We start from the raw sequence: 18,023 nt of genomic DNA on the forward strand, positions 1-18,023 counted from the left end.
TAAACTTTTAACACCTGGAGTGGCAGGTGTTGAAAGATTTCAAAGATGCTGTCCACTGTTTTTTGTGGGGGTTTACATGTCATTTAACAATGCAGAAAGGCATTGTAGAGTTTGCATATTTTTAATCACAATAAGTGGAGGTTTTGCACTTTTGAAAGAGTAAAAGAAGACAAGTGAGACAAGGTTTGGGTGACCTAAGTGGTCCTGCCAGTCTGAAAAAGCCCCAATTGGGGTGTTGGAGAAGAATAAGGATATTATTTTATGAAAGGTGGAAAAACTGCTGAGGACTTAAATTACAGTTAATTCTAGGATGAAAAGTTGGGTTTTAAGTTAGCATTTAAGGGCCTGAAAGCTCTGGGAATTACTGATGGAACTGCGAAGGGAATTTCAGAGGATGTGTGCAGCAAGTGAAAATCTTGGATGTGTGAAGAGGAAATGTTAAACCTAGGGGTGTACTCAACTAATGAGGTGACGTGAATTCAGTGCATCATTATGTTATCACTATGTTACATTAGACTGTGTTAGATGTGATGTATTGTGTGTGAGTATTTTGGTTGTTTTATGTATGAGATGTTCCATAGTTGAAAGTTTTTGCAAGATTTTGTGGGCATCTGGATGTGGGGAGTGATTGAGGGGCAAAGTTAAGTATTTTTCAATAGTAGACCAGTCTTCCTGGCTCATAGAGGAAATTACTTTTGTTACAATAGCTAGTTTAGGCCATATAACGTAGCCAAATTTTCCTGGCAAATTGGAATTGACTCGTCTCATAATAACTAGGTTAGGCCAAAGATAATCCTGTTGGTAATAGTACTGCAGGATGAAATGTGCAACTTCAATTCAGACCACTTTCAATTTAGCATATTGGCTCTGCAGCTTTCTAATTTTTTAATTGAGAATCTTCAAAGGTTTTAAAGTTTGCTGTTTTAGATGCAATTTTGTAGGAAATCTGAAAAAAATGCATTAAAATAATTATATTTGAATGTATATTTTCTGCATTTCTTTTTTTTTTCTGTGTTTCTACGAAGTATCATGTTTTGTTACCTATTATCCTATTATTAACTGAAAGGTTTTCCAAGAAAAGATGACTAACTGTAACAACTAGATTATATCTAAAAAAAAATAATATTCATTCCTGCTTTTCTGAGAACACAATCTCTGTGTTTACAGATGCCACGTATCTCTATTTATTATTTACCGTTTGTTTACTCTGCTTTCACCACTTACGTCACATGTAAAATCAGATTTACTCATGTTGACACTTAATTTCCTATTGACATTTAATCAGAATTATGTGTTGTTCAAATGAAGCTTGCAGGGAATTTTTTTTTACTTATAAGTTTAAAATTCTGATGTTAGACATTTATCAGAGAAACCATCGATAAACACTTGGAAACACTTTTTGAATATCATATCACAGTTAATTTATGTATTTAATGAAGAATACTCTGTTTAGCTATCTACAGAAGCTAATTTGAAATCTAGCAGGTAGGAAGGTAAAAATAAAAGGATCATACTATTGTACAAATACTGTAAATGTAAAGGCAATCTCTTTATTGGCTGATACAATTTAGGAGGGTCTGATCCAAGTGAGGTCACATACTTAAGCCACAGTTCCCATATTTGCTGGAATTTGCTTTGCTTATCATGTGTATAATAATGGTACGCTGTTTTTTTTAAAGGGACTACTCTTGTCGAGTAATGCTTCATCTATAATGATGAGCAAAGGTGCAGCATTTCACATTGCTGAAAATTCAAAATCATTGGGATGGTAAAATTGCATTGCAATTGTCAGAGAAGCTCCCTTCCACTATGCTACAACTGTTCTTCACAGAAAACAAGACTCCAGTGTTGGCAATTTCCATTGCTTTGGTTAATGTAAAAGAGAAGGGGCAGATAATGATTTCTGTGGTTTTTAATACATTGTAGTGCGGATTTGCGAACATTTTCACCAGAGGTCAAACAGATATTCCTCAATGTTCCTTTTCTAGTTTACAGAGGTTACTGTCTGATGAAAATTAATTTTATGGGTACATGTAAGGCTAGCTTTACTCTTAATATGCCGAAATACAAAACAAATCATATTTAATATTTAGGGATGCACAGAATCCACTATTTTGGATTAGGCCGAACCCCTGAATCCTTTGTGAAAGATTCGGCCGAATCCCGAACAAAATCCTATATGCATATGCAAATTAGGGATGGGAAGGGAAAAACATTTTTTTTCCTTGTTTTGTGACAAAGTCACGCGATTTCCCACCCGTCCCTAATTTACATATGCGGATTCAGTTTGGCCAGGCAGAAGGATTTGAATCCTACTGAAAAGGCTGAATACCGAACCGAATGATTCGGTGCATTCCTATTTAATACCCCCGAAGACTCTTGTTTTGTAAAATTAGGAAAAAGCAGCATGTCCCTCCATGACTCCCAAGGAATATTGGCTACTAAGGGTAGAACTACATGAACACTTTTATCTGCGATAGCATCCGATCTGACCGGCTGAGATGAATCGCAGGCGTCGCGTCGGATGCTCCGAATCTAAGATGAGTAATAGGAATGCCGGGCGTTGTTGCTGCGTGCATATGACACGACTGTCGGATGTGAACACTGCATGTTGAGTCTTTATCTGTCGGACGCATGCAGCGACAACGTCCGACATTCCTATTACTTATCTTAAATTTGGCACTTATCTTAAATCCGACGTGACGCCTGCGATTCATGTCAGCGCGTCTGAACGGATGCTATCGCATGTAAAATCGCTTGTGTAGTACTACCCTAATACACAGATGGCCCTGCATAGTGCAAGTATGCTGTTTGCATGTGCAGCTACACATCTATGTATGCAATGACAATAAAAAGCAGCAATAACAATGAAGTAGTAGCCTTACAGAGCATTTGTTTTTAACATGGGATCAGCGAGAAGAGTCGGTTAATCATTCTACAACATGCTAAAAGTGAACTTAAAGGTGAATCAACCCTTTAAAGATAATAATTATTTCCCATCAATTGATTTGAAGTATCAGAGTGCAAATGGCCATATTTGGCTCTAGCATGTTAGCTTACCCCACACATCCTAATTTAAACCTACACAAGGGTGATTATTCGAAATATATACAGCCCCTTAGGTGCTGGTTGGTGTTTTATATCTACTCACTGGGTTATTTAACAACACATGCTAAATGTGTGTTTTCCTTTTTTCTTTTTAGACTGCATTAAAAGAAGAAATTTTGTCTGAAACTAGAAAACCTAAAGACTACCAGTACAGTAAGTAGTACTCATTTCCCATGAGTAAATGTAAGTCTTGCTGGTGTTAAGGATTTAGCATTTTGTAATGTTAAAGCATCTAAACATGTTGCTATGATAAGGTGATTACAAAATACAGAATGTTTGAAGTATTAATAATGTGATTACTAGCAGGTAAATATAGATATGATTTTGTCTAGCAGTGCATATAAAAAAAATTTGTCCAGCAGGTGCCCTTTAAAGGAGAAGTAAACCCTAAAATGAATATGGCTAAAAATGCCATATTTTATATACTGAACTTATTGCACCAGCCTAAAGCTTCAGCTTCTCAATAACAGCAATGATCCAGGACTTTAAACTTGTCACAGGGGGTCACCATCTTAGAAAGAGTCTGCGAAACTCAAATACTGGGTGGGCTTTGAGCAGCTGTTAAGCTAGTTGCACTGGTTTCTGTGCTGCCGTGTAGTAATTATTTGTATTAATTACTAATCAGCCTTATATTGTGACTTTTATATTCTATGTGTACTGTATATTTTGAGTCGGTCCCTAAGCTCAGTAACTGACAGCAGCACAGAGCATGTGCAGTGAATCAGCAGAAAAGAAGATGGGGAGCTACTGGGGCATCTTCAGAGGAACATATCTTTACTGCTAAAGGGCTGGGGTTGCCGTGGGCTGGTAGAGAAGCCCAAAACATAATGTACAACATTTCTGGCCTACTTCTTTATTTGGACTTTAGTATTTCTTTAAGGTTAGGAAATTGAATGGGACTTAATGGGGACCTGTCACCTAGACAAATATAAGTATATTAAGTTATTAAAAAAATTAAACTTGAAACATAATAATGTCAGCTGTCAATCCTATATTGCCTGTCCCATTTTTTGCCTCGGGCATAGAGACGGGACAGGTGGTTACTTTTACTTTTCATTCTGCACTCCCCACATTCCCCCCTCTCTCCTGACCATCTAATTGGGTAGCCAGTGCATGGCATGTTCATCAAGTCAAGATTTTGGGATGATGTAAAGCTTGCTTTAATAATAGTGCTCACAAAATGGCAGCTGCCTGCTTGATGTGATTGTGTAATTTCAAAACAAGATTTAAATTTAAAATGTATATAGTGTACGTAAATTATGTAAGTATTATTTTGCCTGACTTACACAATTGAAATGAATTTGGAATTACTTCTTAAAATGGCAGGTCCCTTTTTAGAAGCCACTCAATAGTTGTGAAACATTATAAAGATTACTTACCAGTACAGTACTAGATTCTGTATATGATGACCTTGGTGAATGAAATGTTCATAAAAATTACCTTTGTTGACAAAATAAGCTAAAAATGCATTTCTCTGGGTGTATTTAGAATATCAAGAAGTTTTTTGTTGTTGAAATAAACATGCTCATTGCTATTCTGTCTATAGTTAGCTAAGCATTGCAGTTAATATCTAGGGCTATATTTGTACAGCTACATGTATGATAAACTTTTTCTGATATCTCTATCTTTCTTTTTAACATTCAAGTCTTTAAACCAGTTAATGCCTCGGCAAAGTTGTGCATAAATCCACTTGCAGAAATACAGCAGACGACTCCAAAGATAGAATGGAACATGGAGGTTCAGAATGTGGCAGTAGAAGTAACAAAACCACAGGTGTTTAGAATGTTCTAGTTTTAATCTGTATTTATTACCCATTCCCTGTCTTTGGATCAACTCACCATTTAAACCGTGATTCCACATTGTAGCAGTACCTCTCACCAGTGATGTTTATTCACACCTGGCGGTAAAACCAAACAACCAGAATTGATTTAGAAGGAAATCATTAATTAAACTTAAAGAGATACTGACACCAGAAATTTTTTTTTACATGTATCATAATATTGCCTTTGAAAGCAACTTATAACTTTGCCATAAAGTATTTGCACAATGCTTTTTACCTTTCTGATGCCCCATGTTCCTGTATGAGGGTGCTGCCATATTTGTGCAGCAAGAGTCCATTAGCATTAGAATCTCTAACTGACAAGCTGAGATGGGACAGTCAGGTTGGCAAAACAGTCAGGTTTGAAAACTTCAACTAACAATTGCTTACAAAAACTAACCTCTCGGCAAAAAACAATCAACATGACCTATAGTACTTTTAAGTACCTATAAGTAACTTTGTACATTCATATTTTCAAAAGTAGTTTTTTAGTGTCAGTATCACTTTACATTGCATCAATTATTAAAAGTGCACAAAATCAATCAAATAATTCATAAATTCAATTGAGACAATTCAGTATAGATAGAGCAATAAATTAATTATGAATTCATTTTAAATCAATCAATTCTTAGTAGAAAATCAATTAATTAAAGTGCTACTGCCTAATAAATATAAAGATTTGTAAACCGTAAATTTAAAATATAAAATATCAAAAGAGCCAGCAATTCGAGGTTTTTAATGCAAAATCGTATGTAAAACGCACGTCGGCAAGCCTCCATTTGAAAACTGCACAAAGATTTGAGCTAATACTTCTTTATTGATCTATTTACACTGAATTGTCTCAATTGAATTCATGAATTAATTGATTGTGTTAGAACTGAATTGATTTATACACTATTGCACTTTGTGTGAGGCACTGAGCACTTTTAATAATTGATGCACTTTAAGGTTAATTAAGGATTTAATTCTAAATCATTTCTGGGTAAATAATCTACCGCTATTTTTCTGGATAATTTATGATTAGTAATTATACCTCTACATGACCTGACCTATTGAAGGGAGAATTTAAAAAAAAACACAAGAAAAATCTTCTTCCTTGTTCAGACTATTCTAACGTGACATTATGTCAATGCCTTCTGGTATACATTCTTGTACTTACATTTGAACCCCATTTTACGTTACATCCAGGAAAATGTATTACATATTAAATATTGGTGGGACCACAGAAAAACAATGTAAAATGCAGGAAAACTTAAATCAGTAGATGTTAAGTTTGGTTTATAATTCTTGGGTATTTTTTTTTATTCTCTAGTCTAAAGCAAAAATACTCAAATCATTAAAACCTTGTTTATTGCCCAAACCTTTGTTTGACTTTTTTTTTTGTTGCTTTGTTTACTGAAAAGTGTGACCTTATTTCTCTAACCTCAATATTCACAAACAATTTGCAGTATCTGAGTTTGATGGACCTCCTTGAGTCAGTGGATTACATGGTTAGAAATATACCATACAGAAAATACAGGCCTGCATTGTCATTACAAGAAGACACCAAGAGGTGGTATGTTGGCCTTTGGAATTTTTTTACCAAAAGATTTCTTTTAATTTTTTTAGCTACATACAAGTTACTAGTGGGGGATTTTCCAAACCATAGGGGATTTTAACCCTGTGAGGTCTATATGTCCATATCCATTCCCTTAAAATATGCATTTTTATAAAAAAAAGTCTTAGTAACATGTAAACAGTAACGGTAACATGTAGTTTTATGAAAAATATAATTGTCTTAAGTAAAAAAAATACTATTAAAAAATACAAATTAAAAGCAAGAGAATCTGAATCTTTAATGTGGACATTTTTGGTTTACAGTACAACTAAAAGTACATACATTTTATCCTATCCTAATATGATATTGTGCTTTTGAGGGCACTCTCCAAATCAAATTTTTGTCTTGCTATAATTTAAACATTCTCTTGTTTATGGTGCTTGTCCTTGAATATAGGTGGCTCTATGCCATTAATAGTATCTTGGAAGTTCACATAAGAAGAAGGACACAAATGTGGAGCTGGAACAACATAGCAAAACATAGACAGAATCTAAAAGCATACAAGAATGCTTACAAGATTAAACTAACCCAGCCCAAGCTGCCTGAAGAAACTGTCAAGCAATTGCAGGTACTGTTGCTTTGCTCCGTTACTATGTACCGGAACTGGGGAGCATTCAGCACACGCACAGTATACGCTGTAACACCTGTTGTTTTTTTGCTTTTGTTCTTCAGGCATATGAAAAAATGCTAGATGTCTTTAACATTGTCTTAGCTAGACAACAAGCACAAGCAGAGGTAAGCCTTGCTAAAAGGTGCAAAGACCAAATCTGTATCTACCCTTTGTCAGTGGGGAGGGAACTTAGCAGCGCTGCGCTAAATTGGATGTACAGGGGCTTTCATTTGTTGTATACTGGTACTATCTATAGTAAATAATATAGCATACTCGTATAAATATACTGTAATGTATTCACATACTGTATAATAAAAATATTACAAAAGGAAGTCATGTGATGGTAGCAAAATAATCTAAGAAAAAATTTACTTTTTTATCTGTGAAACAATTTACAGTATTTTTTAATTCAATAGCATTAGTGTATTAGGGGCATAGAGACTGGCGGATTGCTAATGTGGTGCCACTATTCAAATAGGGATCACGTTCTCCGTCTCAAAACTGTTAGCCAGTTAGTCTGTCAGTAGTAGGGAAGCCTTTGAAAGGGTTAATAAAGGATAAGATACTGGACTTCATAGCAAATCATAGTACTATGAGTTTGTGCCAGCATGGTTTTATGCATAATAGCTCTTGCTAGACTAACTTAATTTCTTCTTCTGAGAAGGTGTGCAGGGACCTCGATTCTGGGATGGCAGTGGATGTGCTAAAGAATTTGATACAGTGCCACACAGAAGGTTACTGGTTAAATTACGGCATTTTGGCCTGGAACATAGTATTTGTACCTGGATAGAGAACTGGCTAAAATATAGATTGCAAAGTGTGGTGGTAAATTGAACATTTTCTAATTGGACCAGTGTTGTTGGTGGAGTACCACAGGGCTCTGTACTAGGTCCCTTGCTTTTCAACTTGTTTATTAATGACCTGGAGGTGGGCATTGAAAGTACTGTTTCTATTTTTTGCTGATGATACTATGGAACTATGGGTTTCATGCAGGATGCTGCCACTTTGCAGAGTGATTTGACTAAGTTGGAAAACTGGTCAGCAAACTGGAAAATGAGGTTCAGTGTTTATAAGGGCAAGGTTATGCACTTTGCCATTTAGCGTATAACTTTTATTTATATTAATTTTGCCAGTATGTTGGGAGTTTCTTTAACTGAGAAGGATCTAGGGGTTTTTGTAGATAACAAGTTGTCTAATTCTGGGCAGTGTCATTTTGTGGCTACTAATGCAAATAAAGTTCTGTCTTGCACAAAGTAAGGCATTAACTCAAGGGATGAAAAAATAATTATGCCTCTTTATAGGTCCCCAGTAAGGCCACACTAGGGGGCACATTTACTAAGCTCGAGTGAAGGATTCGAATGAAAAAAACTTCGAATTTCGAAGTATTTTTTTGGGTACTTCGACCATCGAATAGGCTACTACGATCTTCGACTTTGATTCGAATGATTCAAACTAAAATTCGTTCGACTATTCAACCATTCGATAGTCGAAGTACTGTCTCTTTAAAAAATACTTCGACTACATACTTTGGCAGTTTAAGCCTACTGAGGTTCAATGTTAGCCTATGGGGATCTTCCCCAGCACTTTTCAAAGTTTTTTTATGTTCGAATAAAAATTGTTCGATCGATTAAAATCGTTCGATTCGAAGGATTCTATCTTTCAATCAAACTACTTTTATTCGATCAAAGTATTTGCGCTAAAATCCTTTGAATTCGATATTCGAATTCGAAGGTTTTTACTTCGACCCTTGATAAATCTTCCCCCTAGAGTATGCAGTGCAGTTTTGAACTCCAGTCTTTAAGATGGATATAAATGAGCAGGAGAGAGCACAGAGACGTGCAACTAATCTGATTAGGGGGTTGGAAGACTTAAATTATGAGGGTAGACTGTCAAGGTTGGGGTTGTTTTCTCTGGAAAAAAACATTTGCGAGGTGATTACACTTTACAAGTACATAAGCACATTATAGATAAATAGCAGGGGACCTTTTTCCCCATAAAGAGGATCACCGCAACAGAGGCCACCCCTTTAAACTAGAGGAAAAGCAGCATAGGTGGTTCTTCACAGTGAGGGCAGTGAGGTTGTGGAATGCACTGCTGGATGATGTTGTGATGCTGATTCTGTTAATGCTTTTAAGAGGGGCTTGGATAATTTCTTGGACAGACATAATATCCAAGGCTATTGTGATACTAAACTATAGTTAGGATAGATTATGGGTATATACAATTTATGTGAAAGTAGGGAGTGGTGTGTGTATGGATGCTGAGTTTTCCTTTGGAGGGGTTGAACTTGATGGACTTTGTCTTTTTTCAACGGGATTTAATTATGTAACTGTATGTAAGCTTTATCAAAATGTGAGTTTAGAGCTTAATAAATACAAACTTGCACAAGTTCTATTCGTTCCTATGGGATTTTTTTAATTATATTTATCTATGTGTGAAAGTTAGAACTCCCCATTTGACAAATACGTTTCTTAAAACCCTATAGGGATGAATAGAACTTGGGAGAATTTTTGTTTGTTAAGCTCTAAACTCACATTTTGATAAATCTGCCCCTTAATGTAGATATTCGAAAACAGAGACCTTATAGTATTTTTTTTTTTAAAAAAATCATTCATTACATAAAGCAGTTTAATAATCTGCTGTAAATTTCCACTTCTACTACAATCAATTCACACTCTAGCTCATTTATATACAATAGTACCATGAACCATACATACTTATTTTCAAACCCCATCAGTTAATAGTGCTGCTCCAGAAGAATTCTGCACTGAAATCCTTTTCTCAAAAGAGCAAACAGATTTTTTTTTTATATTTAATTTTGAAATATGACATGGGGCTAGACATATTGTTAGTTTCCCAGCTGCCCCAGTCATGTGACTTGTGCTCTGATAAACTTCAGTCACTCTTTGCTGCTTTACTGCAAGTTGGAGTGTTATCACCCCCCCCCCAAGCAGCCTAACAACAGAACAATGGGAAGGTAACCAGATAGCAAACCCCTAACACAAGATAACAGCTGCCTGGTAGATCTAAGAACAGCACTCAATAGTAAAACCCAGGTGTGCAACACATTCAGTTACATTGAGCAGGTGAAACAACAGCCTGCCAGAAAGCAGTTCCATCCTAAAGTGCTGGCTCTTTCAGAAAGCACGTGACCAGGCAAAATGACATAAGATGGCTGCCTACACACCAATATTACAACTAAAAGAACAAATAAACTTGCTGGTTTAGGAATTAATATTTATATATTATATAATTTTATATTGGAGTGAATTATTTGCAGTGTAAACAGCGTAATTTAGAAATAAAAAATACATCATAAAAATCATGACAGAATCCCTTTAAAAATAATTTTTACATTGCATCTTCCGCAGTTCTACTTCATCAAAATCATGTGTATTATTGTTCACACCTTGACAAATAGGGCAACACATTATCATTTTTTTAGCGCGCTACCCTGAGGAAGGGAACAGTGGGGTAGCATTTATTTTTTATACATCCTTCCCAGTACACATAGGTTCGGTAGGATCTAACTCTTCTTGTGCATAGATATATTTTTGTACGAATCTGAGCGTGTGTCTCTGGCCTAAGAGTTTTGTAAATAGCATTAATCAGAGAATGACAAAAAGGTTATTTTTCATGTGACGGATACTTTATTATTTTCTTTTCAGGTGATCAGGTCTGGCCAAAAGCTCTTTGCTAAGAAATCCTCTCCTAGTGGAGAGAAAAAGAGTGGGGGATGGTTTGGAAACCTTTTAAGTAGAAAGGAAGCCACTAAGAAGGATGACGCAGATGATCTCTCCGTTCCTGAACGTACATTTCAATTTAATGCAATTGTCTTATATTTCACGATTATCGTCATATGCTCCAGTCCTTTGCTTTTCCTCTCTTGAATGCATGATTTGTATAATCCCTTTGCTAATCCTATAATTACCTATAAAATTTGTATTTATAATTTGTTCTGGACATTTTTTGTTTAATTTCCCACACTTAAGCTTCAGACCAAAGTTACAAGGTTAGAAGTTGTTTTCCATTATTTTCAATAGGAAAGCACAATATACATGACATTCCAGGGTATCACACTAACAACTGTGGATAGCATATGTGACACCTTCTATAAAATACAGTTCTGCAGTTGTTCAAACATGTCGCACAGTTGTTCACCTTCCAACACTTTTTTCAGTTCGGTTGTTTTCAGATTGTTCACTATTTTTCAGACATTGAAGTGCAGAGTTTAATTTTTCATCTTATGTTTTTCTGAAGCTGCTCTGGTGGGGGGGGGGGTCACCAACGCTGTAATTCTTTTAAATTGATACATTTTTTATCTCTGGCCCCTGGGTTTTATTAAAGAAGGAAAGTCGTTAACCACTTGGGAATGCCAAATGTTAGGCACCCCCAAATGAATGTATTTACTTACCTGAAACCCTGGGCCGGTGCTCATATCGGCAGAAAACTGCACTGGCCCAGGGTTATTCCAGCGAGCACCACTGATTGCTTCTCTTCTGGCTTCTTCTGTCTTCTCATGGCTCTGCATGTGCATTAGAGTGAAAAGCATAACTTAAGCTAAAAATTCATTCTACTGCGCATGCCCCTGGGAGATTTGAAGCCAGAAGAGGATCGTTCAGCGGTGCTCGCTGGAATAACCCCAGGCCGGTGCAGTTTTCTGCTGATAGGAGCACCGGCCCGGGGTTTCAGGTAAGTAAATACATTCATTTGGGGGTGCCTAACATTTGGCACCCCCAAGTGGTTAACAACTGTTCTAATTAATACAATAGTTTATAAAATTCCACGGATGCTTCTGGAAATATATCGACTATTTGCAGCAAAATTGTAACAGTGCATATTCTGCCCTGGGTCACTCAGACTGAGAAACCACAAACAGGAACATTACATTTTAAACTTTAGTTTTGGAAAAACTGTAAAAAAAACAAAACAAAAAAAACTGAAACAATTGAAAAAAGTATTTTTCTGGTGAACAATCTGAAAACAACTGAACAGAAAAAAGTGTTTTGCAGATAAACAACCCCTTTAACCTATTACAATCAAACTTATTGTTAATGCTCCTCATAACCTTTCCTCCTGAAAAACTAAAACTAAAAATTCTATATTGTATACCTTTCTCCTGCACTGTGACATTTTAATTTCAATCACTTCACTTCCCCCAGTGTGTCAGCCCTAATCCCCATGCACCTTCTGAAGTCCTCCCCTACTCTGCATTGATATATGTATTTTTAAGCTGTTGTACTGTGTTAGCCAATAAAAAAACACAAAAAAGTAAAGTTTGGTGACCAACTGAATAAGTAACAATTGCAAGCTTTCAGAGCTCACGAGCCCCTTTGTCAGGCCAAATTCAAATGCTCTTTTGTATTTGGCCTGACGAAGGGGCATGTGTGCTCCGAAAGCTTGCAATTGCTACTTATTCAGTTAGCCAATAAAATGTATCACTAAACTTTACTTTTTCTGCATGATATATGTATGTAAAACAAACAAGCCATTCGGCTGCATAACAGGTATTAACCATATAAATTCGTAAATAGTACAGACCTCAGACAGTTTTTTTACCCAAACCTTCTGCTTTGCTCGCTGTGAGAGAAAGGGGCATTGCTATAGCAACCAGACACCATAAATATTACTGGTGCAGTATAAAAGACAGGTGGGTCATATGACCCCAGGGTTATCCCCAGACAGAGCTAGACTACAGATTATTGCACATGCTCAGGGCACAATGAATATTTACTTTGTATGCGTGTGCCTTGAATTGCATATATTCTGTGTCTGTTTTTCTGTGGTCCCACCAATATATAATGTATAATATATTTTCCTGGTTTTACATTAAAAAGGGGTTCAAATGTAAGTGAAGCTGCCAAGAACATGAACGGATACCAGAAGGCATTAACATAATTTCATGTTAGAATAGTCTGTAAAGAGGGCTTTAAAGTAATTTCATGGCATATATTCTGAAAGAGAAAGAAATACAAATTCTCCAGCAGCTTCTTAATTATTTTGAAAACATTTATTGGTACTCAAAAATGCAGAAAATCTTACAGGAATTAACTCCTGGTAAAGACAATGGCCAGTAATTTGACTTCTTTGACTTGAATTTTTTTGTCTCTCATGCTCTCTTAACTCCAGTTAAAGAGTATAGTCTTGCTACTTTAGCTATGAGCAGAAACATTAAAAAAAAGTTGGAAAATGTATGTAAGTGTATTGCAGCACTTTAATTTTAAGAAAATTTAAAACTGACCTTCATGCAGGAGTTTGATTGACAGCTAATACGTACATCATTGGTGTGTGTGCTCTTGTTGCCTAGACAATGTATTAGAGTTAAATGTCTTTTTGTTAGCTCAAAGTCTTACTCCTGCATGAAGAGAGAGTGAAAAAAGACAGACTGCTAAGAGAGGGATAATAAAGAATATTTTGTTTCAGAAATTATATATAATATCTAGTTGATAAAGCTGTGTGATAAACTTACTCTATCCTCATTTTTTTGCAGAGATTGACAACTTTATGGGCACAGAAGAGAAGGCAAAGCTCTTTACTGCAATTGGGTATAGTGATAGTTCTCACAATCTTTTCGTTCCTAAAACAGTAAGTTGAGGTTGTGAATATTAATGATTTTGAAAATGCCCATACATTCACACTTTATACTATGCTGCTTTTTGCAAATAATAAAAATTTACCTTTTCAGCTCTTTAGTAAATGATCTTTGTTGCCATCATTATACCTGCAATAGACCAATTGGTGCCAACTTTGCATAAATAGAATCCAGAAGACCTGTTCTTAGGTTTCAATCAAGTGATTGAACATGCATGTCATGATCCTGGCTATTTGCCATAAACAGTGGGATCATGTTGGATCAGGGTGGGGGTTGGGACTATGGGGTAGCAAACATGTGGAGGGTTGAAGGGAAGGGCGAGTCGATGGAAGAGGGAATTTTTTTTAAATGTATAGTATACAAAAAATGTATATATGAAGAATCTGTGCTAACTTTTACTGCACAAATGCAGATGGGGTCAGTGAGTTTGCAACAGATGCGTACAAAAGGAGATGTGATACAGAGATGATTTGTTGCTTGCTCAGCTTAAATACGAACATTCTGATTCGTGTACATTTTTGAAGAAAAAAAATGAACTACTTCACTACAGCACAGATACTTATCTGTTGTTAGGCTTTGTTAAACTGGTTAAAATGTTATCCATTACTGTGTTCAGGTGCTAGATAAAATGTCTTCTTATCTTGATCAACAGTTTTTCATTGTATGTATTCTTTTGTTTCTATTCTACATCCAATATTTTTGTGAAATCAGATCAATTTAAGCTATCAGAGGTCTGCAGACTTTATAGGTAGACCTTTTTTTGTCTTATATTTTGGATTTTTTTTATCCAACTGCTGAGTTTTGTTTTCTAGTATGTGGCACATGTCCTGAACTTCAAGCTTCTAAGAACATCAATAACTGTACGTGAAGATATAGATACCCCTGAAACATTACAAATACAAATCATTGACCTCAGTACCGAAGTATCCCAGAGGCCAGGTGCACAGGCAATAAAGTAAGTATTGTCTGTAGTAAACATTAAATTCCTAACAAAGGTAATATTTGTAAAAGAGGGAAGTAAAATTTTAATCCAGAAGTTATTGTCTTTTTATACCTAGAAAACAGTTTTGAATTACAGGAGACATATAGGATTAATGAAAAACCCCTGATTTTGTTGGTTATAATGAATACTATACAGTGCTGGTTTTACTTTGGGCTATCTTTTAAAAATGGCCCCTCTATTACAGCTCCCCATACATCTGCAACAGTCGCTATCCATTTCTGAAATGAGTGGTGGGTGTATTGTAACTGTCCCCTGCCAGAAGCACAGAGGGTGGGAGCCAATCACAGCCCTGCAGTTACACAAGCAGCTGACTGGTTCTCATCCTACAGTGCAGTGCGTTGAGTACCGCCGGCTCTGCTGCACATTCCGGTAAAGGAGGCAGCTTCTACCCAAGTTAAGACACTCCATTCATTGTCGGACTGGCCCACGGGGATACCAGGAAAACTCCCGGTGGGCCCAGATGTCAGTGGGCCCTCCTGCTTCAAAACATTTGTCTTATTTCATGGCCATTCCCTATTTATATGAGTCTAAGTCTATTTAGACTAAATAGATTGAATAATAGATTATAGCATGTAAAGAAAAGAGACTAGCAGAATAGAGGTTGCATGAGGAGAGGAATTATAATAGTACTGAGAGTGGGCCCCTGATCTAAGGACTTTTAGTGGGCCCCTTGGTCTAATGTTTTTGGGTGGGCCTCTGGTGTCCCAGTCCGACACTGACTCCATTTCTATATGGACTACTAAAAATACAGAAGGAAAGAGTCCCTCTGAGGCCAATTGTCAGCAGTATTAGCTTGGTGACATACAGCATTGCTAAATATGTGGCCAACATCTTAGCTCCCTTAGTTGGCAATACAGTACACCATATTCAGAACTCCATGGACTTTGTCAACAAACTGCATTAGGTAAAACTGGAGACCAATGAGACTATGGTGTCCTATGATGATTCACTTGCATACCCACATCTGAGGCAATTGGAACAGTGAAATGGCTTGACACAAGACACCACCATCAGCAGCAGAACAAAGCTGAACTCCTACTGGGCATATGCCTATGCAAGTTTGTTCCTTACTGGACAATCATCTCTCCTTTCAGAAGTTCAGAGGCCATTCTGTAACCATCTATTTACCAACATATACAACATACCGTTATGTCCCAGTTATTCCTTATAAATACATCTTACCCTATGTTGTTGTTTAAATTGCAGAATCGAAGCAAAGTTGGAGCACTGGTATGTAACAGGCCTCCGTCAGCAAAATATTGTTCCATCTCTTGTAACTTCTATTGGAAACAAAGAGTCTTCCCTGCTCAAAATAGTGTTTGAGACCAACCCAGAGCACCTAAACGCTGATCAGGTCCTGATATTGCAGTCACAGCCTGTGGAAATAATTTATGATGCCGTAAGTGTTTTTAAAGTAAATATTTAGTATGACTGTTAGATAAAATGTGCTACTGCTGAGAAGGATTACTAGTATTTTATCTGAAACATTATGGCATGTTATATAAATATTTTTATTCGAGCTGTGAACTTATTCTGCACAATATTTCTTAGTCTTTCTGTTTGTAGGTATCTAAATGTGTAGACAAGCTAGATAACTTTGATTTAAGGGATTCAGTGTTTACATACATCTTTACATAATTATGAAATGTCTAACATTTTATGACAAGAGGCATGCTGTTTCAGTTTAACAGACATACATTTTACATTTTAGTTGTTACATATTTTTGTGGGATTGTTTGAAAATAGTATTTTTGACATTAAAAAGTATTCATGCTTCCTGACAGGTAACCATCAATGCTTTAGCTGAATTTTTCCAGACACAGAAAGGAATGGATCTAGAGCAGCTGACATCTGCTACATTAATGAAACTTGAAGAAATCAAAGAGAAAACGGCAACAGGTATGTAAAAGCACTATACAGTAGATACAGTGTTACAGTTTCCTCAGGCTCAAGTCATTTTGGTCACTCACTGTGATCCTGTCATGAAGAAATGCATTGATTTAAATGGCATTGCCCACCAGCAGCCACTATACAGCTGTTTGACTGGCAAAGCAAGGGTTTACTCAGTCATAGAATTTCTGTTTGATCCATATCTTTTCCCATTGAAAGCCAGTGCAATTTCTGCATTGTAGTGATAGTACCTATCACATGAAGATATTTCCTATCTTGATGAAGTGGAAGCAGCTGCCAATAAACAAAAACAAAGATACCTTTCTCCTTAAAAGGGCCACATCAATTAATACATTACATGTGACATGAGATAACCACGGGGGGTAACTAAAAGAGCCTGTCCCCCAAACATTTTTAGACCCCTCACCCATAGGATCACGGGTGAAAGTGCATGTTACATGTTACACATGCATGTCGCCCAAGACCCCTTGCACTTTCTTGCTGGGTCTGTATAGTCCAGGCCCCCTTGCAACCAGCAGGATCTGTTTTCTTTGTAGTTACACCATTGGAGCTAATACTGCCTCTTTACTATTCCATATAAGCAATGTTTGAGTTTGCAAATCAAATGAATAAAGTTAAATTAAGATAGTGTTTTTGGATGGGTAAATATTCTTCTCTTGTAATGTTAAATGATGTCAATACATGTCCCTCTGTACAGCCATTTGGGCTTGTATGGTGCCTTTAGGTGCAGTTTCATACAAATGCCCTGTGATTTTATCCAGTCGCAGTTAATCTGTCAAAAGTGAACATATCCTATTAATCACCCTTTTAAGCAGGTTGATGAGTGAAGCTGCAGCACCGCTTTACTTGCATTTAGATCCCTGCTTAGATCACATGCATTTTATCTGCTGCTGTTGTTTTGGCATTTGGATATGAATTTAAGTCTGTATTGTTTGGTTGATTTAGTACGAATCAAATATATTGTATATTTTCTTGGATCTGTCTTGAATACTGTGTATTGGCATTTATAACTGTACAAAAAATGTATTGCAGATGTCTATTTTCACTAGAATTTAGTGGTTCGCAGGCAAGGGCTAAATCGAAAATGTTTTTTTTTTTTTATCGTCACATTTAGTCTTACAGAATTTGGAAAACTTGGGGAGAACTTTATCTTCACTGATGAATCCCAGTTAGAAAATGCACTGTTCTTGGTTTGCTGCAAAATATATTGCATAAAACAGCCCATATGTTAAAGGAACAGTTCAGTATAAAAATAAAAACTAAAAATGTTTCTAATATAGTTAGTTAGCCAAAAATGTAATGTATAAAGACTGAAGTGACTGGATATTTAACATAATAGCCAGAACACTAGTTCCTGCTTTGCAGCTCTCTTGGTTTCAGGTA

The 18,023-nt window shown here is 36.3% G+C and overlaps 1 protein-coding gene across 4 annotated transcripts in view; it reads left to right on the forward strand.

Moving 5' to 3' along the window:
• Window positions 1-18,023, forward strand: part of vps13c.L (vacuolar protein sorting 13 homolog C L homeolog) — a 132,354-nt gene that overhangs the window by 20,377 nt on the left and 93,954 nt on the right. For all 4 annotated transcript variants that reach the window (XM_041586667.1, XM_041586666.1, XM_018252883.2 and 1 more), the window contains 10 exons: window positions 3,204-3,261; window positions 4,754-4,881; window positions 6,376-6,482; window positions 6,921-7,092; window positions 7,197-7,259; window positions 10,803-10,944; window positions 13,625-13,719; window positions 14,539-14,681; window positions 15,936-16,128; window positions 16,514-16,628. In XM_041586667.1, the coding sequence (XP_041442601.1) occupies window positions 3,204-3,261; window positions 4,754-4,881; window positions 6,376-6,482; window positions 6,921-7,092; window positions 7,197-7,259; window positions 10,803-10,944; window positions 13,625-13,719; window positions 14,539-14,681; window positions 15,936-16,128; window positions 16,514-16,628 (1,216 nt within the window). The remainder of the gene's footprint in view (window positions 1-3,203; window positions 3,262-4,753; window positions 4,882-6,375; window positions 6,483-6,920; window positions 7,093-7,196; window positions 7,260-10,802; window positions 10,945-13,624; window positions 13,720-14,538; window positions 14,682-15,935; window positions 16,129-16,513; window positions 16,629-18,023) is intronic.

This window comes from Xenopus laevis, chromosome 3L (genome assembly GCF_017654675.1).
Source record: "Xenopus laevis strain J_2021 chromosome 3L, Xenopus_laevis_v10.1, whole genome shotgun sequence".
In the NCBI taxonomy this organism is placed as follows: domain Eukaryota; kingdom Metazoa; phylum Chordata; class Amphibia; order Anura; family Pipidae; genus Xenopus; species Xenopus laevis.